This window comes from Lissotriton vulgaris, chromosome 2_2, assembly GCF_964263255.1.
Source record: "Lissotriton vulgaris chromosome 2_2, aLisVul1.2, whole genome shotgun sequence".
Classification (NCBI taxonomy): Eukaryota; Metazoa; Chordata; class Amphibia; order Caudata; family Salamandridae; genus Lissotriton; species Lissotriton vulgaris.
This window is the reverse complement of record NC_141688.1, coordinates 194232503-194257613: the sequence shown is the minus strand read 5'-3', so window position 1 is coordinate 194257613 and position 25111 is coordinate 194232503. Positions and strand designations below refer to the sequence as shown.

Below are 25111 nucleotides of genomic sequence, written 5' to 3'. Positions count from 1 at the left end.
TGCTTCAGTCGGTGCCCTTCGCAGGAGTGTTCACTTGTCAAGTCTACAATCTGATGAGATTGCTCTTATGAGCACCACGGAGACTCCAAACATTAGACAAACTAGACTTGGAAGGACACTAGCAACTCCTTACCTTGTGTGTTTGAGTACCCACAGAACACACTTGAAAGCGCCACAAACTTAGCAACGGGCTTGGTAGGCCGTGCAACAAAGGGCAGTCATGTGCTCTCGTTTCACAAATCACAGTTAACAGATCACTTTGTTCAGCTGATTTAAGTGAAGCAACCTAATACTAAATGTCCCAGAATTCACTGATTTGTTACATGAAAGCCAACGACTTAAGGCGTGGTGTAATGTTAGCAACTCATCCAAACTTCAGAAAACAGCCTACCAGGCTCTTGGGAGCTGCTGCTGGCAGCAGTGAGAGGGGGAGGTCCCCCTTGCAGCCATGTCTTCATGACAATGGAGAGGGGTGGGGAAGGGGTGTTTAACAATGACCTGTCACTGGCCGGAGCAGGTGGGGGTGGGATTAGCTTGATGTCCTGTGAAGAGGGCTAGGAGGCAGGATGACAGAGGGGGGAGGTGCGTGCCCACAGGCTGGAGCATGCCCTTCCACCACCAACCCACAGCTTGAGCAAAACAAGATAAAGTAAAAAAAAAGAAAAACAGTAGAAAAGCATGCTAAGGGAGACTCCACTACAACCGCTGAAGAAATGCACTCATGGGGAATGTGCAGGCCCGTGTACAGTGATTCCAGTCCTTCTCCTTACAGATGCTCTGAAGCAGCCTTTCGTCTGCATGCCATGCCAACCTAAACAAGTGGACAATAAAGTGAAAAACCTGCAGCCTTATACTGCTGCGGACGTTATCAGTGCTCTCTGTTGGAGACAGCATAGGTCGTCCGGTGCCGTGCGCACAGAAGGGGCAGTCTGCGGTGGCACAGGATCCTGTGTGTGCGCGACATGAATGACAATAAAAAACAAGCCTGTGGGAGCACAGCAAATGAAACAGCCACGCGCCTTTATTTAACATGATGAAAATAACAGGACCAACGCCCGAGGCGAGCTGCGCAGGATCACACAATCAGTGCTTTCCGCTCCTAACGCCGCGAATGTTGGTTCCATCCATCACACGCGCTTCGCAAGGCTGGACTTTAACAAAGGTTGCTTTGATGGTCTTCAGCTTGGCAGGAACCCGTCCCCACGCCTGCAAAACCAAGGCCACCGCCAGAGCTTTTGGCCACTCTCTTCAAATCCCATCTCCCGAAACTCCAAGCCTACGTCACTTCCTTTTGGGCTGTACATCATTCCCACCCAGCCCCCCTCAGCGACCTCCTTTCAGGAGCCCCACCCTCACCCTCCATCCTTCATTCCCTATTCATGCCTCCCATAATCCCCAGCACCTCCTGCCTTGTGGGGTGGGCGGGCTGCAGCCGGTCAGATTCACTGCTGCAGGATACCTCTGCCAAGGTGGCATCCTGCCTGGCTGCTGGTTTGATAGTGGGCATGCCAGGTGTGGCACTGGTGGCATCACGTCTGCCACCCTAGGGTTGTACCACAGGTTTCACGCATGTCTAGGGTTGTAACCACAGGACTCACACAGGTGGCACCCTGTCTGCCAACCTAGAGTTATACCACAGGGGGTCTTCTGTCCGTCAATGAAACTCATTTTATCGACCTCAGAAGGATGAAAAGCCCAGTGACCTTAGTATTTGCAACTGCTGATGCTATCCAACCGTTTGCTCTCAAATAATTACCAGCTGTGACTCTGATTTGTTGCAATGAACCCCTTGGAAATCTAACACTTTGCTATCCACTGCCCAGTGTCTGTGCTCTGAGCTCTAAAATGAAGCCAGAATTGGCTGAAAGCCCATTTGGCGCATTTCATTTTCCTCTAAGGCCATTGCATATGGTGTATTAACTACCCCTCTGGCATGTAAGACTGAATGTCATATGCAGCCTGAAGCACCATAGTGTGCCAGCCACTTTGTAACCCTAAATATATGACGCAGGTATCCACTGGGCCCCGCCCCCCTGCAGCCTGCAAGCTCCGCTGGTTGTAGACAGACCTGCAAAAATGAAGTCTTTCATAGACCTAAAGCCTGCTTCTGAGGACTAATTAAATCACTCCAAAAACCACCTCATGCCTAGAAGTGAAGTGGTAGAAGCCTAAATTAATGTAAGAAGTACCTACAGTGAATAAATCACCAACGCCTGCTGTAAGGAAAGCCCCCATCTTCCGGGGGCCCCCACCTACGCTCCCTGCACAGGGCCACCATGAGCCTAGAGCCGGCCCTGCTCAGGTGTTCTAGTGTCTCTCGATGAAGATGATCAGGCGGTAGGACGAGGAGTCGCTTAATTTTGATATGATTTTTAATTCTTGTTCTCCGTGACGAGCTCAGTCGGAGTTGACGACGCACCCGCTCACAGTGACGCACTCTCCCACACTGAGGCGCCGCAGGGCGGGGTGTGACGTCGTGGATAAACCGCGCACAGCGCGCGGGGGCTGTCCCAGGGCCGTCACGTCGTCATAGGGTAAGATTGACGGCCCTGGGACCCAACTGCTGGCTGCTGCCCAACTTAAACTGAAACCAAACTGACTATGTAAACAAGACTCGAGCACTCACGCGCGCCGTCGCTGCCAAGCCATTGCCAGGTCGCGGAGGCCGCCAAATCCTGCCAGGGGGCCGCCACAGTGATACTAGATCTGAATCCGATCCTCGGCTCAGTGACCGGTCTGTCGTCGTGGCGGCCCCTCGGGTTTGGCGGCCCTGTGCAGGTGCACAATTTGCACATGCCTTGGGCCGGCCCTGTCTTGGTGGATAGCTGTATACAACGGCTACGAAAATCTGAGGCTCTGAGCTTCTCTCAGGAAGGTTCTATGGGGTGAGGCTGCTCTGATTGGCTGCTGCAGAAATTTGGCCTCTTTTACAAAAAGAGGTGGATAAGCTACAAAATGAGATGAGGCCTAGGCCTATTTTTCACTTTGTGCTTACTACTATGGTTTTTTACTATTTACCGAGGCTCCCATTCCGACGACGGGGAATGATACAAAGCATGGGAATCTATGAAAGTTACCAATACTGGGGAACCAAAGTTATAGGTAAGTAACTTGTTTTCTTACCCCTATGTTGAAATCTCTAAAATCTATCCAGGTTTGCGCCGCTCTCGTCTACCTGCAGATACTCTCTAATGACATTGTTTTATTTGTGGTGTCCTTTTTTGTATGTGGTATACTAATGTACAGGCGATCGATCTTGGAAATGTTGCTTATGTACTGTACTTGTTGTGCTTATGTTTGCAAAACAGTTTTTTCCTGTTCTGTAAATTTTATTTGCTAATGTGTTATATTGGGTCGTTTTTATGCCATATTTATTGTATACTTTTATGGTTATTTTTGTCAACGGAATAAAGATTTTAACTGAAGAAGTGCCCCAACCATTTCAGCAGCTACCTCAGTCCTTTCCAAGCTGGGGATGGGGTCTGCAGGCATTGCTCAAACTAGCCGGGGAACCAGTCCAGCCAGTCCGCTTGTGGCAACTGCCGTTAAGCCGCCTTGGTGCCACACACCCAACCAGAGGAGGGTAGGATACAGTATTTGCTCCTAGGATGGTGAGTCATCATGTCCAACAGATGGGTCCTACAGATCATTCAACATAGTTATGCCCTACCCTGCCCCGATACCCCCCCCCATCCCCATACACTTCTGATTGACTTTCAGAGGAGCACCTCGCCATTGTACTGCAGGAGGCAACGTTTTTGCTCCAAGAGGTCTCATAGAGAGTATTTCAGACTCCTCAAGAGGAGATGGCTGGTGGGGCGGTGGAGGTCCAATAGGGGACACTAAGAAAGAGTATAGAGAGGACAGGAGAAAGTACAAAGTATGTTTAAAATATATATATATATGTATAAAATAGAATCCTCTCCTTCCCATAGCAACAACAACACCAGACTACAAATTGACAGACAACAACTAGCGGATTTAGAAGTTAATTGAGAGAAAAATGTGTTCTAATGTTGCAATATCTGTGTAAGAAAAGATGTACTGAGCGGTTGTTGTTAAAGAAAATGTAACAAAGAAAAGAAGAGATGGTTGTTACTCTCGCTTTTGCATTGTGCTGCAAAAGGATGGAGGCCTCCAGCCAATATTGGACCTTCAAACTCTGAATTCCTACCTGCGAATCCCAAAATGTGCGAGTTGGCCCAGATCTTGGTCACTCTGGACTCTATGGTGTCCTTCGACCTGCGGGACGCATTTTTTATATATCCTTTCGGGTTTGTAGTGCACCTCTGTGGCATCACCAATGCCCCTCAATTTTCAAAAAAGTGATGACGGTTGTCATGGCACACTTTCAATAGTTGAGAATACCAGTCTTTTCCTACCTTGATGACTGACTGTTGAAAGTAGGCTCGCCAAAATCAGTCTTAGACCACCACCAGACGATGAGGAACCTCTTGACATTGTGGGGGTTCACAGTCGACAAATCAAAGTCACTATGGACTCCTTTGCAGAGATTGCCATTTGTTTGGGCTATCATCGACACATGGCAATTCAAAGCCTTTCCTCCAAGGCGGCGACTAATGGACATTCATTCGTGCTATGATCCCGATGTTTCAAACTCTGTGATAGTAAGTCTGATGATTCTTAGCCTCCTACATCTCCCTGGTTGACTAATTCCGATGACACAGGCTGGCTGTGCAATGGAATTTGAGGTTCCATTGGGCCCACCACCAAGGCAATTCTATGTTTTTAAATGTAAAGTAAGAGTTTATTAGAACACCTTACTTCGGCAATTCCCTGCTGTACTAGGCCCTCTGGGTCATTTAATTAAAGGGGATGGGCATGCGCGCCTCCTTACCTTTGTATGGCTCGGAGGGGGGAACCTTGGGGCGACTCCATGACTGTGTCCTTGGGTCGTCAACCCCCATGGAATTGTTAGTTTTCTGCCTGCAAGGACAGTCTTCTGTGCTCCCACCCAGCGGGAGCAGAAAATTGCTCTGCCGGGCAGGAACACAGACGCTTAAGGAAACAGAATTGCTCTCGCCCAGTGGGAGCAATATGAAATGCTGGCTCCCACCACACCCAAGATGGGTGCTGGTAGGGGAGCCAGTGGGGCTGGACTGGAGCTGTAGCAGAAGCGGCTACTTGCCCTTCTATACTGCTTCAGCTGATCCTAGAGGTTGTGTATTAATGGAGTGGGCTAAGCTTTTTTCAGTATGGGTTTAGGAGTGTTACCTAGCACAGAAAAGACAATACTTTTTGGGTTCTGAACAGTAATATACTTGCCCCAAATTCTGCTTCTGATCTGTGAGAGATGCTGAAGTCTAATTAATTGCTTGATTCGGAAATCAGTTTACAGGTCAGGGGTTTGAGTCCTTACAGTGAAGGCTCAGCCTTTCATTCTCTGGCGGCAAATGAAAACGAGCACCGTTCACTTAGATTTTGATAACTACTGTTTAAAAGCATGAACAAATATTTCGTTGTGTGCTATACAAATAAATTGTGTTCTGATTTTTAGAATTCAAATGGTCTGATGAACATGATTACAAAGAAGCAGTTCATTACTTTGTCTCCGTTCCTGTCCTCGCAAACTGAAAAATGCCCTCTTTGAATAGGTTACATAACCAGATATCGTAAAGCGAAAAGGAAGTGTACAGCTCGGAGTGTGTATTTGTGTGTGTCTGTACATGCATACACAGACCGTCCTGTTTGTGTGTGTGTACATATTTGTTTATCAGTAATGATCCATATAGTGGCACAGAAAACTAACCAGGTGTTTTGTTGATATTGTTAAAGACATGGCATACTGCAACGGTGCAAAGAACTTGTGGAAGCGGGATATGATGTCCGACAACCAGATAAGGAAAATGTTACACTCCTCCACTGGGCTGCAATTAACAACAGACTGGAGCTTGTGAAGTAAGTTGAGCTGTGCAGTCGATAACTACTTGTACTAGAAGTATTTGCTTTTTATTGTTAGATTTTTTGGCTTTTAGATGTATGTACAGCTAGACTGTTGCTTTGAAAGTACCTCTCCATTAAGTGACAAATCAAACTTATGGGAAATTGTGTAATAGTGGTTTCTCGGTCTTCTTCCTAACTCCCCACCCAGAGTCTTCATGGTTTTTTATCGTGGTTTCATAATCAGAAAAGCGGAAGAGAGAAGTTATGATTCCTTCGGCTCCCGGCTATGTAAGGTCTAATCAAGGGAGAATGAATCACTTGTCCTGTTTATTACCAGGGTCAGGGTTCCTGATCATCTTAAAAAAACCCTCATTCACGAATTAACCGTATGTGTGGTATATCTTGGTTCTCCGCAGGGATGGTTACGTTAAAAGCATCATCATCGGGTCTTAGTTATGCTTTCCTCTACCTGGAGGAGGACCGACTGGTATTGATAGTAGTGATTAGGGAAAGTGAATGTGGAGTGCAGTGAAGCTTAAATTACATCTATTGACCCAGTGTTTATTTTTTCGTAGATTGGGCAAAGGTTAAAAATAAAGTGATGGTGAGGTGCTAGAAGGGTTACTGTTCTATCACACCTGTCTGTGAGTGGTCGACATGTTTCAACCCTTCTGCGCCCAATTTGGGAGTTTGGGCAGAAAAGCAAAAATCTTGAAAATCATTATTCCTCCCATGGTGCTCCCTCATTTGTGTTGGTGAGGTTATCGGCCCTTGTCTGCCTGATGTAAACATTGGCTAAATGTAAAAATAAAAAAAATAGAACAATGAGTGAATGAAGAGTACTGGCTGAATTAAATCTATTTATCTATCTATTTATCTGTGTATCTATAGATAGAGTGATAGTGATAGAGATAGATAGAAATAGATATATAGAGAGAAATAGACAGAGATGGATATGTATAGAGAAAGAGAGAGAGATGGATAGAGGTAGAGATGTAGAGGTAGATAGAGACCGAGATAGAGATGTGTATCTCGATGTAGATCTATCTCGAACTTCTCCGCCCGTCACTCCAAGAATCCAACAAGGATCAGGCACAGACACCAGCTTTTCTCCATTATTCTTTATTATTGCATTTCTGCCAAGTCCATTGTAACTCATTTCGATCAGACAAATGACCTTGTTCACATTCGCATAAAGTTATCATTATATGGTGGGCTTAACACTTAAATCAAATGTCCGGCATTACACCGTTCTAAGTCAAATTTTTGCAATGCACTATTACTCAATATGATTGTAATTAATTATCACTATTACAGTCTCATGTCTATAAAGGTCCCATTAGTATTATTTACAACGAAACGCATCAATTATGTTATAGCTAGAAATAGTCAAAATGGCACGGATGTTTCAGTCTTCCAAGACTTCACGTTGACCTAAGTCACTTGAGCGCTATACGAACAGGCCGCGGGACCGCTCCAGGAGCTGTTCCATGAACATACCTGCTGTCAATAAATCTTCAACCCTACTCGGGAGCTACACAAGGAACACACAGACACCAAGCAGGCTCCGAAACAAAGCAAATGTATTTGCAGCTTTCTTGTTTATTGGCATACCAAGGCAGAAGGCAGACGCACATTCCAATATTACGTCTTGGAACTAGCTTCTACTGCCCCCCTCTGACTTTGTCGGGTGCTTATATATGAAAGTAAGTGATGTCCCCAGTAAAACCCTCAGATGAGGACGAAGTCCATATACAGATATATACAAATTAGAATTGCCATGCAAGCACAAAGCATAGAGCAAAATATACTTGATGCATTTTAAGCAAACAAGGGAACAGAAAATAGGTTGAACTAAACTTGTAAGTAACAGAGGCCTCAGAGAGAGAGAGAGAGAGAGAGAGAGAGAGAGAGAGAGAGAGAGAGAGTGTGTGTGTGTGTGTGTGTGTGTGTGTGTGTGTGTGTGTGTGTGTGTGTGTGTGTGTGTGTGTGTGTGTGTGTGTGTGTGTGTGTGTGTGTGTGTGTGTGTGTGTGTGTGTGTGTGTGTGTGTGTGTGTGTGTGTGTGTGTGTGTGTGTGTGTGTGTGTGTGTGTGTGTGTGTGTGTGTGTGTGTGTGTGTGTGTGTGTGTGTGTGTGTGTGTGTGTGTGTGTGTGTGTGTGTGTGTGTGTGTGTGTGTGTGTGTGTGTGTGTGTGTGTGTGTGTGTGTGTGTGTGTGTGTGTGTGTGCGCGTGCGCGCGCGCTTTGCTGGCCAAATTGTGGACAACATCAAAGGCATAACGTGAGTCACTTTAAATGCTTTCATGTTTCCCTCAGCTAGGATGTATGCCGTTGTTACAGCATACAGCTCGTCTTGCTGGGCAGATGTGCCAGGGGGAGTGCTGTACTTTCAAATGTGGTGTCTACTGTTCTAGCATACCCTGCTCTGTAATCTGTGTCTGTTAGTCTGCTGGAGGAACCATCAGTGTACCACTGAGGCTGTCTTTTCTAATGGTGTTTGCTGCAAATCTGGTCTGGATGTGGCGCATGTGTTGCTGAGCATTGATTATTGGTTGATTGATACATCGATTTTGGATTGTTTCAACTATGTTCTTATTTTGACTGAATGAGCTGCATATGTATCCAGCATCAGACCCTAGCACACAGCTGCTTGCAACTATTTTAAATCCTAATCAGAGACATTCAGCTGCCCGGCTTTCAGTCATCTGCATTTGCCACAGATACGTTGGCCCCTCGCTTTGAGTGGAACCCGCTTCTGCCCTGAAGAAGTCCATCTCTTTGGACGAAACGCATTGGCTGGTCTACCCTACATGTTGCTTGATCTGTTTTATCAATAAAAAAACGACTTGAAGAACAAACCTTGTATACAGACTTTGTAATTGTTACTGTATTTGTGTGTTGGTGCACCAATAGCTCTTTATGTTAAACATTTTCGATCCAGTAGGACCACACCTTGACAGTGGGTGCCTAGTTTGTGTACACACATCTTAGGGCACTTCCCTCTGCTTTTTTGTGATATTTTGACGAGATTAGGTTTGGTGCGACCCACTGAAGTGTTTCACTGTCAACATTTGTATGAGTGTTTTTAATGATACCCTGTTGCAAGAGGGATTTAATCACGTTTTATTCCCTTCTCAGTCAGAGGTTGACAATCTATACTGACAGACATAAGGTAATTCTGCATTTGCTTTAAGTGTCACTTTATGGGGAGGGCACCTTTTCAATAATCCGGCCTAATTTTTGTGTTTTGCCCAAACCTCTGAGTTCACTTGCTCTAGATCCTTGTTTTTAGTCCGCTGTAAAGCCATATTCCCTTCAAGCTTGTCAAAAACTGCAGTCCTTTAATTTCCGAGCATACAGAATCTCCAGCACCACCTTTCTCAATCTCCCAACACAGACACAATTCCCAAAGGAAATGTAAAATACTTAGTTCTAGGTAAGTCCTGAAGGCGTCTGACCATGGGGCCCACATCCTTAGGGTAGTAACCTGTTGCTACAGCTATGAATACATGTGGTTCAGAAGCTGGCACTTGAAATAACCTTTATTCATGTGGTGCTAGCTCAATGCTCACTGCACACCCTTCTTTTCCATATTATGGAGTCTATTGGTAACCTGTTGGAGAGAGAGACAAGAAATGCGGTTCACATAACACTGAGTCCTCACTTAATTTTCAAACAGTAAGTGCTTTATTAGCAAATTCTAACCTGTCCTCATTTTGTGAAAAATATAATGTAGCATTCAATTTACAGAGGATGTCTCTCCCCAGCAAATTGATGGGTGCATCTGGTGACAAGTTAAACTAATGGGTCAGTGTGAAGTCATCAACAGAAACTGGTAGGGGTTCTGACAGATCTTCATGCATTATCATTCCATTTACTGCTGTAGTAGTGACTGCTTCACCACTACTAGGACCCAACGTGTTTCTTACTGTGGATAGGGTTGCACCACTGTCTATTAGGAAATCGATCTCTTTACCTCCTATCTTAATTTGAAACATGGTATTCTCCTCAGGTGTGTCTGATACCTTCATCATAAAGTATTCTGCACTGGTTTCTGCGTTTTTTTTCTCCTTCTCCCTCTCCCTCTCCCTCTCCCTCTCCCTCTCCATCCTTGATCAATGTTGCTCCTGGAAAGGATTCATCAGGCAGTGCTGGTTCTTCTTGAGGTCTCTGGGCATGGGTGGTACTGATGGCTAGATCTCATTTCTGTCAAACCTTTCATTCCGATTCTTTTTATCATTTCTGTTAAACTGGTCACTTCTCTCATTCCAGTCCCTGCTACCTCTATTATTTTTATAATTGCGTACCCAATGCCCGTACCTCCGGCAAACAGAACACTGAACACTAATCTTGTCTCTTCTCTGGTAATCTTGTACATTATCCTGTCCATGCGGTGCCCCCTGATAAGCTACTATTCCATTCATAAGTGTTTGAGTAGCTAACACCTTATAAGCCTATGTTGTGCACGGTACCCGTGCCCTGTTAACCAAAGCTTCATTGTACCGTTAGATGTAATAAGCCACTGACTTGCCTGGCTTCTGTAATGTGGCAGTGAGTTGCAAAAATCACCATGTTTAAATGCTAGGCCATGAGGTGTGTCCCTGTTAGACTCTAACTATTTTCTGTCACCTCCATATTATTAGTGAGTATTGTCCAATCTCTTTCCTGTGGCATTTGGAACACACTTTGTACTAAAGACCATCTGCTACCATATGATATTTTAATAACATTTATACATCTTGAGGGAGGGGGGGTATAGGCAATAAATATTTTATGAAGCCACTCATAATATTTCACACTAGCAGTGAGTGGGTCAGGGTCATCCTTAGTCATTTGAGTTCCCCCAAGGGGATCCATGGCTTTAGCATGGCTGTACCCCATAACACTATTTTTGGAGCAGTTATTTTAGTGTTCAATAGTATGTCATCAGTATATGAGTACTCACCCTTTCCCTTTAGTGCCCGTGTGTTTTACTGGGTATGTATCAACTGTTCCCTCTCATCTACCTTATCCTGGAGTTCATTAGTGGACCGTTGTATTTACTTCCTATCAGTGTACACCTTCTTGGAACTCATCTGCCTCCTTTATCAGGTGTGCTTACTCCTTTTGTTCCTCCTCGTTGTTTCTCTCCTCTGCACTCAGCCCTGAATCATCCATCAGACAAAAAAGTGGAAGGTTGAGCTGGTGATTCAAAAGCATGTCCCCTCCTACTGATAAGTGCTTATTCAGGACTGATGTTCTAAAACTGCCATTTATGGGGCTAGTTGGCATGTCAGATACCCTAGTTAAATCCCCTTCCCCGGATGTGTGGAAATAGGGGACACATGATGAGTATGGTTTTGGAGCCAGTGTCTGCTCGTGTGTATTATTTCTTTCATAGTGTATGTAGGGGCCTGAAAGTGATGGGTAAATTGAAGTTGCTGGAGGAGGGGCTGAGAAATAAGGTGCAGGAGGAACAGACCCTGCAGAATGGATGATTTGTCCCAATGTTGGGTGGCTGTTCTCATTGCTGTCTCTATCTGTGATCCAGGAATTAAATTTACTATTAGCATCCACACTCTGTTTTTTCCTTTCTTCCTCTGTAAACAACAAAATCTCCTCCTCAGTCAATGCTCTAATAGTTATTTGCTCACTTTCTACTCCTTCCTTCAGTTTGACATAAAGGCCTTGAGGCTTGAAGGCGATAAACAATTTCTTTAACTTATTTATGTCAATATTTACTTGGCGGTGCGTCCAAATACACAGCAGAGCAGCAGCCCTACTAGAAGTAGTGGCATTTGGTATTGCTTTAACCCGGTCTGCTTCAACTGTTGAACATCCACACTGTTGCCATAGTGACAAAAATGCTGGTCTGTTTGTACATAGTTACTTATATCCAATAAACATTGGCTGTAAGTGTGGGCCAATCCTTTGCTAGTTCTAGCTTCTTTTTATTAGGCTATTTGCACTCACTGTTCACTATTGCTATTGCAGAACAGTCTCTGTATTCAGTGAAGGCAGTCCCCTGACCTTTCTTTTTTTCAAAGGAGAGGTATATTTTTAGCAATTGAAGCCACTGTTGCAAGCAATCTTTTATACAGTGTGAATCCCATGATGGGTCACCCTTTAAGTCTATAGTTTCTACCAAGTATTCAATATCAGCTGTCTCAAGAGAACCAAATGTAGGCCACCGCCCCTCATTCCCTTTCAAAGTCCATGCTATCGCGCAAATGGGTATTACACATTCTAAACAATTTGTATTTTTTACAACCTGAGCTGCCGGGCTATCTTTGGTAATTTAAAATCCTTCTCTAATGACAGTTGTTTAAATAATTTATTTGTCTTTTTCATCATACGAGGTCTTACCACCTCCATAGTCCCTTTAGACTTGCCGGTGCCCATTGTGCCTTTCACTCACAAATCTAAACCCTGAAAGATAAACACATTTGTCTCCTAGAAAGAAACATTTGTTAGGTAGTGGATAGAGGCACTGAAAAAGAGAACAATCCACAGTTGTAGACCACTTAGACACCACATAAAACATCTTCTCTGATGCACTAATGCACTATTTTATATATAATTTAAACATTTCAAGGAAACATAGCAGGACATTACTCTTAAAGCTCAACACATAAAAATGATTTAAATACAGTCATTGATCAGTGACAGAACAGTGCAAATTTGAAAATCGTTTCCTTGTATGCTGTTACCAGCCGATAGTCAATGCTTCCCATGCTACGCTCTGGGAGGAGGTTTTTTATTTCTTTGTTGCCTCTACCTTTGGGGCAGAGATGTGGAATTTATTAAAATGTCTACTTGTCCATGGGACAGGTTGTTTAAAAAAACTGCTTGTCCTGTAACAAAATCCACTGGTCCCCATGCAGTGCAGCGACAAATTATTGCAGCAATCTCATAATATAAGAGCTCTGATAATAACCTCTCTGATTATGCCAGAGCTCAAACCATAGTAGGGTTTGAACACAAGCAATTCCCTTCTTTTGCCACCTTTCCGCAGGTTTACATACTTGGGCTGGAGGGTAGCAGTAAGCAATAGTTCCCCCAAGGTTGGTATCCACTTTTGAGTCTGTGCAGATCTACTAACTTGCATGTTTTACAGGGTCTCATCAGCTTGTCCCTAATATTTTCCCATATAGATAAAGGTTGGAAATGCACTCCTGACAAGGACAGAGGTAAAACTTCTTCCAGGGTTGGAAAAAAAGTGGTAAGTGGGAAAGTGAATAGCTACTCATGATTATTTGCCAGTGGTAAAATGCAGTTCACAAATATTTTCTAGGAGTACAATTTCCAGACCTACCTCTGTGAATTTATGAAAGCCTTAACTCTGCACTAGTGCAAGGACATAAATCGTGGGTGCACTTTTGTGACTTTAAGATTTAGGCCCCTATTTATGTCTAATGTTTTGTTTTTATTAAAGTTTTCTCTATCTACCGGGCTTGACTGTGAGTGACAGCATTCTTCTCTTTCACAAGGAGCATACTGGCACGCAAAGTAGCTTTGCTCAGTGATAAGAATTACTGTGGCAATGTTTGGTTTTTGAGACCAAAAATATTTTTGCTTTGGCCAGTCTTTGTTATAATGATGAGGGTCCGGCACCTCCCATAACAAAGTTTTACAAAACCCACGACAAAATAAGGCATGCATTGAGATAACCAAAACGCTGACCGCCAAAGTCATTCCTATTGACTTTGCTAATGCTGGTTTATTTTCATGTTCCCTACAATATTGTTGTAACTGATTACACTAATTTTCCATTATGAATATTTTTGGGAAATACTAGCATACATCAACACATTTTGCTAAACGATGGTTCAAAGAAATGGTACCTAAAATTTCACAGTAGTTTAGCAAAACGTGTTTTTTCCCAGTGGCATTTTTTATGACTATTTTATTTTGAAAGCAAAGAATCATCAATCTTGCTTTCAAGCTTTTGCATATATTTGCATCTAATCATAGGGTAGCCTGGAAGCATTATACATAGCCTTATACTGGTAAACTTTGCAAACATGTTTACACACTTTTATAGCAGAACCACTGTTGGTAGTGCAGTCTGAACTTATATTTCCTTTGAGCACTCACCCTAATAATAAAGTGTTTGTATTAATGAACCCTGAATACAAGTTCAAACATCATAAATATATATGCACAATTATTATTAGTTCCGTAAACCTCCGCCACATATCAATCAATCAATGTATTAATACAGAGAAAATTTACACATTTTTTTCTGCAGTCCCCTGTTTAGTTTAAATACCAGTTAATATCCTGTTTTATTAATACAATGTTTTAACTAAGCATTTGAAAGATCAAAAGACAACTTGCGGCAAGTCATTTAGCTTACAGCTTACTTATCTGCTGGAGACATCACACTCCTTCAATGATCCCACTTCTGACACCCTCTGTTGGCAATTAATCTTCCAAGCCACCTCAGAGTGACGCAAGGAAAACAAGAGACACCAGGCAGGCTCCGAAACAAAGGAAATGTATTGACAGCTTCCTTTTTTATTGGCATGCCAAGGCAGATGCACATCCCCAGTGTTACGTCTTTGAACTAGCTACTTCTGCCCCCCTCTGACTTTGTGGGGAGCTTATATATGGAAGAAAGTGATGTCACCAGTAAAACTCACACAGGGACGAAGTCCATATACAGATATATACAAAATAGAATTGCCATGCAAGCACAAGCCATGGAGCAAAATATACTTGTTGCAGTATAAGCAAACATGGGAACAGAAAATAGGTTGAGCTAAACTTGTAAGAAACGGAGGCCACAGAGTATGTATGTTGACAGCTGTTAACCAAGGACTTGTCAGAGAGGGCAATAAAAGCCCTTCGAAACGGCTGGAATATATTTGTAAAGAAGCAGGGATTTTGGAGGACCGAGCAAGCAGTTTGGTCCGAGACCGACCTAGCTTACTCAATGGGTCTGAGATAGTGAATTGGAATTGATTCCCCTATCTGGCTGATGCATACATATGGATATATATTTTTCTCTGCTGTACTTCTCCATCGACTTCCTGCGGTAAGTCACGATGAAGGCGGTTGAAGTTGTGGCACCCCCTAACTTTGTCACATAAAACCTGTTCCTGATCTAAGTTTGAAGAGTCGGTGCACAAGTCTCTACCCTGTGCCTCCCACCCTACCCTGGAGCCAGGGTGACGATTCGATGCCGGTGAACAGCCCTATGGGGTTCCCACCTTCGGCACCTGGATCGGATCACCCGATTCCGATGGCACTGATCGAGTTCACACCACTCCCCCCTTTCCAACGCCAATACGTCGCCCATTCAACGCCAGCTGGCATTGGATTCAGCGCCAGTGGAGCCGCCTGACTCGGGCAGCTTTCCTTGGCTCTCTATGGAGCCACCTCCTGTTTTTCCTTCTGATTAACATGATTATGGTGGTGATGGAAAGGATTTGACTTTACCCCACCCTGCCCCTCCTCCTATGGAGAACAGCTGTCTGAGTTGGGTGAAGCTAGTGGCTTTTAGTCTTCGGCTGCCTCAGGCCTCCTTTCCCCTACTGGACTTGCTACAGAGTCGAGCTCCTTTCTCGATGACACACTCAGACGAGTTTGTCGTTTTGGATATGACCATTCCTTGCATGGAAATGACTACTGATCCCTTACTTGGCGTCCTTCATCATAGCGAAATTCGGTTAGAGCCAGTGGTTCCTTATAGTGAAGCTCTGTTTGACATTTTGTTGGGACCTGGGCTAAACCCGATACAGGGGCCCCTGTGAATCACTCTAATTCTCACAGACACTGTCCGACTCCCGTTGATCCAGCCGGTCTCCTCCGCAGTCCTACTCATTACAGCTTTTTGGCACAGCCCGCTTCAGCCGCCTAAAATATCAGCCCTCTTCCAACTCTTCTTTCAGACAGAGTCCAGACAGATAAACTCTTGTGGCAGGTATATTTTCTCCTCCACCACCTTTGCACTGCGATCCCTTAATACTTCTTGTGTCCTTGGACTATTTTCCCATACACTGTGGGACTCACTGGCACTCCGGTGCCCTCCCTTCCGGATGAGACCCTGAAGATCTTACCCCGAAAATACAGGATGGGTAACAAGCAGCTAAACTAATCTTTCAGTGTGGCAACATACCACGGACTCCGTAAGCCGGGCTATGGCCTCTTCGGAGGCACTACGTCGGTGTGCCTGGTTGCGCACCGATGGGTTTTCTGAGTCTGTTTAAAGCCCTTGATTAACATGCCCTATGATGACGCCTGTCTATTTGAAATGGGGTGGTGGAGTGGGCTAAATAATGATGATGGATTAAACCCAGATCAGTTGACTAGGTGTGAGTGTTTGATTTGCTCAAACGCTCCGTTCATCATCCCCTTTGGTATCGATTTGTTCGCCCTAAGTTGGCAGGGTATGCCCAGACGTGGGTCCCTTGCTCACTTTGCCTCTGGATTCAAGCTAGCCTGACTGATGACGGCTGATTAGGCAGAAACCGGTCCCAGGATGCTTGTTTCCGGTCCAGGGAAGACATGACTTGGCAGTTCGGTCTGGACTGTTCCCATGAGGCACAGGGTCAGACTGATTTGCATATGGCCATTTCTGAACTGGGTTGGTGGAGTGGGCTAATGAATGATGATGGATTAAACCCAGATCAGTTGACTGGGGTGAGTGTTTGATTTGCTCATACGCTCCGTCCATCATCCCCTTTGGTATTGCTTTGTTCGCCCTAAGTTGGCAGGGTATACTCAGATTATTATGGTATTTTGTCTGGAGGCACTATTTCCTTGTTGAATGTTTCTCGTGGAACATCTTCTGTGTGCCTCCATAGGCCTACGTGGGTGTTCTAATGGTATTACAGTATCCCTTACAGGGGAATTTCTATTGTACACTGAAACATTGTGCACACAACTTATGCCTTGCACTTGCGCTCTATTGGGTGTTTCTCTCGTACAGCCCCCATCTTCCAAGGAGTATTCTTTCTGCTACTTATGGAGTTAATCAGTGTTCCTGACACGTTCTTCTTTCCCTAGCAGTGTTTTGGGATGTGTTGTATAGTTCTCTCTGAGGTATCTTGTGCCCCTTCACTACTTTAGCGGGCTGCTGTTACATATTCCTGAATGGATGACCAGGCCGTCCTTTCTTGGGCACCTATGGTGCTAGTTTGTTTAAAAAAAACAAATAATATTAATAATAAACAAGACTTTGTTCACGTCCAATGCAATACTACACTCTGTCTGTCTGTCTAGAGTTATATAGGCCATTTCATTCGTGGAGCTGGGATGACATTTTCCTCCTCCCCTTTTCCTGCTGGTTTGTTTTCAGGCTGTGGCAGTTGCTCTGACTCCTCCCTTGAGTTCAGCAATTCAATTGCCTGCTCTCTTGTACTGCCATCCTCGGGGAATGAGGCCAACTTCCAGGTATTCAGATAAAGAGCTCATCTCCCATCACTTGGCTTGTTCGCTTTTCATAAATTTTTACAACTGCCTTAATTTGGCCTACACATCAGTGCTGTTTGGACCACTGGCCGATTTATGCGGCTGAATGAGACAGCCAGAGTTCGGTGCACAATCAAAGGTTTTTGGCTGCTGCTTCCCTTTCGCGTAGCGTGTTGGCTGACATTATATATATATATATATATATATATATATATATATATATATATATATATATATATATGTATGTATATATATATATGTATGTATATATATATATGTATGTATATATATATATATATATATATGTATGTATGTATGTATGTATGTATGTATGTATGTATGTATGTATGTATGTATGTATGTATGTATATGTATGTGTATAATATATGAGTAGTTGAAGTAAGTATCGTGTTTCCATAGGAAATGCCATTTTTGTTTCGCTAATAACTTTGGTACATGTTAACAAATCTTCACAAAACTTTCCAAAAATGTGCTTTTTTTGCCTAGTTTGTGCATGAAAAGTTTCAGGGCACCATTAGTCTAGAGCCGAAAAAAAACGGGTGGTAGTGTCAAAATGGGTTTTCCCCATTCTATCAATAGGAACATTAGACACAGCAACAGCGCAAACGCTTGAATTAATTAATACCAAATCTGGCAGAAAGCTAGATGGTGTTCCAGAAAGAGTCCGTTTTGTGATTTGGTGTAAAGCTGTTCAATAGTTTTTTGAGGAATGAAGGCTCAAAAAACTTATATATGTTGCACTAAGGAGGCTCCTATGATCCGAAGGTGTTTATGCTAAGATCAGATTGGCTGCCACCCCATCAACAAGGATGTGGCAGCAACTATCTTAGGGCTTGGGACTCAGCCCCGAGTCCTACAAAAATGTTAAAAGAAAAAAGACAGGGGGCAGGGTAGGGATACCCTGACCCCTAGGTTTCGTAGAGGGGGTCGTGGCCACAAGGACCCAACCCTTATGTTTGCTGCAAATTCATAGAGAATCACCAAGCCTCAATAGGCCCCATGGATCCCATCCCCTACGGCCAACATATTAAAAAGGGGGAGTGTGATCCCCACCCCCGCCAGTCTGTATATGCTCTGGGAAACCTCGCACCCTCCCCCACTCCCCCCCACTCCGGATATAGTATGTGAGCCGGCCCAAAGTAGGGGTTCCCTAGGACTATTAATGGTTATTGGAGGGCGTGCCCCCACTTTCAAACATTATTTATATTAAATTCCGGCCCTAGGAATGGGGTCTCAGGAACTTTTAAAGACTCAGAGAGGGGGCTGCGTGGCTACCCTTCCCTTTTTAGGTTTCGCTGGGGAGCGGAGCCGATTAGGCTCCGCCTCCAGAGAAATCTAATGAGTATAGTAAGCACTATGGAACACGCCCCCCCGTCCGATTGGCTAGCTCCATAAATGGAGCCTAGCCATTGGACGAGGGGCCTGTCCATCAATGCCGGACCAGACACGGGGGCGTTCCCGAGATTCTTTGGCTTTTGCTGCTGTCCTCCCTCCTCCCGCCGTCCCCACGTTTCCCTCCTCCCTCCCGACGTCCGTGTCCTTTCCCGCCCCCCTCGTCCTCTCCCGCCCGCCCCCCTCGTCCTCTCCCGCCCCCCCCGTGTATGGACTTGTGGGCCGATCGAGTGCCCACCTCGATTGATTGTTATCTTTAAAGAGCCGGTGCCCACCCGGCATTTGCCCGATAAAATCAGCCCCCGCCTGCCTGCCTAAGGAGAAGGGCCGCTGCGCTGCCCGCAGCGACCCGGAAGTGGTTGGCCGGAAGTGCCCGCCCCCGCAGCCCGGGGGGAAGAAAGAAGAAGCCTGGCGGCCGGTTTGCAGGGCTCCCGTGATGCGAGGGAGCCCTGCTGCATCTAGGAGAGCCCAGGAGGAGAGGAACCCCGCCCGCGGCCCCAAAGCGACCGCCGGAGGAGTGCTGCAGGGAGCAAGGCTCCCGTGTGAGGAGGTTAGCCCCGCCCGCCAGAAGACAGCCGGTGAGTGCGGGTGCTTTCAAAGGGGGGGGGCTGTACTTGTAAATGCTTGTGCGCATAGCCCGGCGCCCCGGGCGTGGTGGTGAGGCCCGCTCTGCTGACACCGCCTCTTGGTTACAGCGCGGCGCCCTCCCCCCTGGCATCTCCAATGTGACCGGTCCCAAGCCCCGAAGTGCAGTCAGCAGAGGGCAGCCTGGCATGAAGGCCTCCGCACGTCTAGTTTAATTCATCCTGCCTCGCCCTCCTTGTTCCCACAAGTCTTCCCTTCTGACCCTCTGATACTGCCCGTCTCCTCCCGAGACCCGCCTCGTCTTCATTGCCTCACGCCTCCGGGGTGCCCCCAGCCCACCTCAGTTCCACCCACCCGTCCTCTGTTCCACCACCTCTGCCTTGATTACAATCACCCTCCCTCTGCTCCTGCCTTGGTTCCACCCACATGGTTTCACCACCCTTCTTTGCTGTGGTCTCGATTCCACCTACACTGCCGGGGTTGCACCCACCTTTCCTTGTTTTTTACTGCACTCTTCTAATTCCGACTTTTTTTAAAGTTATCTTTGTCTCTCACTGGGTGCCGTAGACATACCCCCACCCACTTCTATTTTGTATGTTATCCCCACTATTTTAATCCAGCTGCTTTTTTTTGTTAAACCGCACCTCCCCCAATTATTACTTCCCTCTGGATTTACCATAAGTTTTCTTTGTTTACGTCCATGGGCAGGTAATTTCATCCACCACTCTCAGGCCTATGCTGGGATCACCGGCTAAATAAAAAGGTCTTGCTTACCCAGGCATGTCCAAAATCCCTTGTCTTACAACACGTTTCCCTTTCACCCCCAAGAGACACCTAATTTGTCCAAAAACCTCTTTAACTACATAAGATACATGACTTAAGAGAAGGCCATTCATTGGTGAACCACAATGGTTTAGATTTGCACATGACCCCTCTGCTCTCTGGAATGACTTAAAGCTCTAATTTGCTTCATTCCCTGCCGCTCCTGTGTTCACCCTCAACAGATCCTCTGTTCAGTTTGTTTCCAGAGTGTGGAGTCCTACTTTCCTTTGACCCTACGATGCTGCTGTGGGCCTTCCTGGCTGCTCTGGTCGCCCTTCTGTTCCTCCAACGTATCTGGTGGCCCTATCTGCCCGCAGACCTGGCCTTCTACATGCGGCTGATGCGCTGCATGCGCATCTCCCTCGGGGCAAGGAGGCCATTGTTTGGGGAGTTCGGTGGGAGGTGTTAGTCCCTAGGATGGGGTTGAGAGGCTTTTCTGTGGAACGCTTACAAAGCGCTTCTGTCTTTTAAGCACTGTAAATCGACTTTACTAGTACCCCCTCTTTATCGCACTCGCCGACTCTGAAAGGATGAAAGGCAGAGTTCTCCTCACCTGGATTTAAATTACTGCTGCAGTCGGCGCGAGCCTTATACAGTAGCATCTTTTGGAATATGATTATCCCTTCTGTTCTGTGCGTTAATGTGCATCACTTTACTGCCCTGCAGCTACATAGAAATACACTAATGCATTCCTGAGATTTATATAGTGTGTGCTGCACAGAGTAATAAGTAACCATTGAAGAAAGTACCTTCAAACAACGTGTGGTGCTCGTTTGCCCCACCCCCGTCCCACGCATCGAGATGCCTCAAGGCGCCAGCAGGATAAATTAAGCTTTCAGATACCAGTTCATTTTTGTACACTCTGCTCAAAAGTTTTAATACCCCTTGCGTTCATAGTTTCGTTTTTGTAGGAGTGGGCAGATATCCGGGGGTGCAGGGGGCTTCCAAGAAACAAACATTTGGCTGTTGGGAAGGAATAGCGTGCTGTACAAACAAGGTTTGATTTGAATGCGTCACGTTATGCACGCTTAGGGTGTAGTTTAAGATACCCAGAGGTTATTTTTTGGGGTACCAGTTATACCAATGTTTACTGGATGCCTGATCCTATACCCAAGCAACCATCATCTGCTACCTTAGGCCAATCCGTTGTCTAGGTGGATGACTACAGCTCCTAGAATGCACCAGGCCGACAAATGACGCCCGGGGCTGGGTTCTTGGTGTTCTGAGTAGCATTTCTTCCTTGAAACGAACAGACCCTTGCTCTAAAGGAAGTAGTTTGTGCTCTCAATGAGCAGGCACAGAATTGCCTTCTCTACAAATATCTTTGTTTCTGTACAGTGTTTATAATACATCACTTCAGGCGTTGCCTAAAGGCTGTAAATGTTAGCTGTTACTTGTACCCAAATAAGTGATACTTAATTGACAGATCTAAGAAGGATGAAAGGACGAGTCTCCCTTATAGAGGGTATGCAGAATTGACATACGTTCAATATATATATATATATATTTTTTGGGGGTGTATTAAATACAACATTGAGTTGGGGAAGTTGTCTGTGTGTGTCTGTTTTTATTGTTTCTGTGATTTCTGGAGATGCTATGCACAGTGCGGGGCTCCTGCATCCGGACTGCACTTGTACTCCGCAGCATGCAGCACCCATGACTCTTCCCTGTGATCTCACCAAGCGCTGTGTGGGTTTGGCCATCACTCGGTAACTTTAGGAGGTGGAAGATCATTGGCCTTGTTAGTAAAACCCGGATAAGAGCATTTGCAGCTTCCGGTTTTAAAGCCCAGTTTTGGGCCAATATTCTACCTTTGATCCCGAGCAATTTCTCTCCCCTACAGCTACATTCTGCGAGATATGGTCCTCCCAGGATGACGCAGTCAAGACCTCGGATGTGGGTAATAAAGTTTAGTTTGGTGTTCATTTTCACTTCCAACGGCGTGAGCTACTGACTGAGTTCTGCTTGTTCACTTTACTGAATTGTGTGCTCCTGGGCAAACGCCATATGACTGACTAAATCAGTCCGACCCCCTCCTTCTTCCCAAACCAGTAGCCCTTGGGACAGGGGACCAGGCGACAAGGATTTGTTGGCGCAGTCTGTTTGTCACCAGTTGTCCTGGCAGATTTCTGCTAATTTAGCACATGTTCTGGGTTTAACAGGGGTAAAGTAAAACGGGGGATACGCTTTTTTATGGGTTCCAAGGCAGGACTTTGTGTTGGCTATTATTAATAAGCAGTTTTAGTTTGCTTGATACTATGTTTAAAAAATGTTTCATTTAATTTATTCATTTGTACCACATTCTCTGTTTCTATATTGATGAGCTCTGTCATTTAACTCATCGGATCTTTTTATTTATTCAACAAATAGTGCTACCCTGCTCGGACACTCTTAGCTACTGGTCATATACACTGACAAAGCCAATGGGCCTGGCTTTGTGGTAAAGTGAATGGTATTTGTGACTAGCAGCAACAACGCTTTCTTTGCCCAAGACTCTGTAAAGAAGCTATTATAGGACAGTGATTTTTTTTCGAGGAGCTCGCAGTATATAGTGTGTATAAAAAAAATTATGTTTTTTTAAAGTCCTTGCACAGTGAGGGGGTCTGTTGGTGTGTGTGTGTGTGGGGGGGGGGGGGGTCTGTTGGTGTGTGTGTGTGGGGGGGGGGGCTGTTGGTGTGTGTGTGTGTGGGTCTGTTGGTGTGTGTGTGTGTGTGTGTTTTTGTGTGGCATTTGCCAGAGATTAAACTATTGGCATTGTAAATGACAATGCCATTTATTTATCTGTTTTCAAAACCAACACATAAATACAAATTTTGTCATTTACAATGCCAATAGCTCAAACTTTTCAAAAGGCGAAACCATTGCATTGTAAATGCTTGTTTTAAGTTTAGGCCCTAAGGATGGGCTAACTAACACGTTAATGTTTACACTGACAAATTCACTTAACTATGATGTTACTTTAACCTTTGTTTTTATCAGTATATATAGCAGTTAGCAAGTGGCAAAAGAGAGATGACTCATTACCCCATGGCCAAAATAACGTTCTTCCCCCTCTGCGTTGACCCCATTGCTAAAGGGTGGGGACAGGGAAGACACCCCAAGATCCCTGTCTCTCCCAAAAATAAATTCCCTAGTGGAATTCCTGCATGGGGATCGAGATCCTAATCCTGATCCCGGGCTAGAATCCATGGTAGAAGTGCATCATTGGAAAGGAAGGACTCTTCACTTTCCAGTGGTGACCCTCTTGTCATGTTTTATGTGCCGGAAGGGGGAGGTGGAGTGGGGGTAAGTGGGCAGCACATAGCCCCTAAACAGGAACTGCTTTAAGAAAACGATTCCCTGGTGGCCTATTGATCCACAAGCAGAAATCCTTTTGGGAAAAGCATCACTGGATAGGTGTGTTTTCTCTTTTCGATCAATGTTTCCCCCATCTTTCCAGCCCCTACAGAAGGGAAAAACCAGATGACACACTTTGCTTGAGCGTGTCATCTTGTGGGCTAATTTCGTCCTTACACAGGTTTTCTCCTGCTCCAGAAGGCTAGGTCAAGGTAGGAAGGCTCGGGCTAAGGTGGAATGCTGTGCCTGCTTGCTCTGGACACCTCATGCTAATGGTAGGTGTCGGGCCACCAGAAGCTCTGTGACATTGAGGGCTCCAGAATCCGAACATGGCACTGCACATGTCAGGCGGGGATGGCTGGCTCGTGCACCACGAGTCGTTTAGCAGCTATTGGCTGATCGCGTTATGCGTCCTTTTTAGGCAAATTACGTAGTCTTCACATTATCACCATAAGGAATCTGAATTGACTGTGCAAAAGAGATGAGATCATTCACCATCTCGCCATACATGTGGCATGCTGTGAAGAAAAGCGACCAAAAGTAACAAAATCCCATACAGTTTGAGGAGGTAGATAGTGCGAAGGCACAGTGGGAGAACATCTTTTTGAGCGATGACATGAACATAATTCTCTTCCTAGCATACTGCCTCAATCATGTGAAGGAAAGGCTTGCCCTACATTTCACAAGTTTGGACATGGTTTAGTGTAGGCTCTTGGACACCGGGAATATTGCAAGAATTAGCATTGAGAATCTACTTCATATGGAAGAGGCATTGGCATAGCCAATAGGTCTCGCCTTTGGTGTCTTATAAGTGTTTAGGCAGAGGTATGGACTTTGCCAATGTGTCTCAGCTGTGCTGTAGAGAAGTGTGGCTGCTGTGCAGAATGCTGAAAAGTTGTAATAAGAAAGTGCCAGAAGCATTTTTGTTACCTTACATATGACCAATAAGGAATTATGTCCAACAGAACGACCATTTAAAAAAAATTATGTACAATAAAACATTTCCTCATTTTTCTTTTGTTCTTGCAATGCTGGCAACTTGTTTTTGCCTATTCCAATGGTTGTTTGTTCAAGTTTTTTTTGAGGAGGCATAAACAATCGGAGGTTGAAGGTTGTGAACTAGTACCTGTCTTATTACACTAGCAGTGACCAGACGAAGGGGCGAATCCACAGATGGGAGGCCCTGAGAGTAGGCTGAGGTGGTGTTGAGTGATGTTGAGGTGGTGGTGGTAGTGACTGGTGCTGACTGGTGCTGAGACGATGCTTAGGTGATACTGAATGATACTTGGGTCTAGCTGAGTGATGATGATGTGATGGTGTACTATTGCAAAGGCGATGCTGAGTGATACTGATGTGGTGTTGAGTGATACTGATGTGGTGTTGAGTGATACTGATGTGGGGTTGAGTGATACCGATGTGGGGTTGAGTGATACCGATGTGGGGTTGAGTGATACCGGTGTGGGGTTGAGTGATACCGGTGTGGGGTTGAGTGATACCGGTGTGGGGTGGAGTGATACCGGTGTGGGGTGGAGTGATACCGGTGTGGGGTGGAGTGATACCGGTGTGGGGTGGAGTGATACCGGTGTGGGGTGGAGTGATACCGGTGTGGGGTGGAGTGATACCGGTGTGGGGTGGAGTGATACCGGTGTGGGGTGG

General features: G+C 45.3%; 1 protein-coding gene across 1 annotated transcript in view; it reads left to right on the top strand.

Moving 5' to 3' along the window:
- The window catches only part of ZDHHC13 (zDHHC palmitoyltransferase 13), a 322174-nt gene that overhangs the window by 59868 nt on the left and 237195 nt on the right, over positions 1 to 25111 (top strand). Inside the window, exon 3 of the mRNA XM_086959524.1 lies at positions 5797 to 5919. Coding sequence (XP_086815650.1) covers positions 5797 to 5919 — 123 coding nt within the window. The remainder of the gene's footprint in view (positions 1 to 5796; positions 5920 to 25111) is intronic.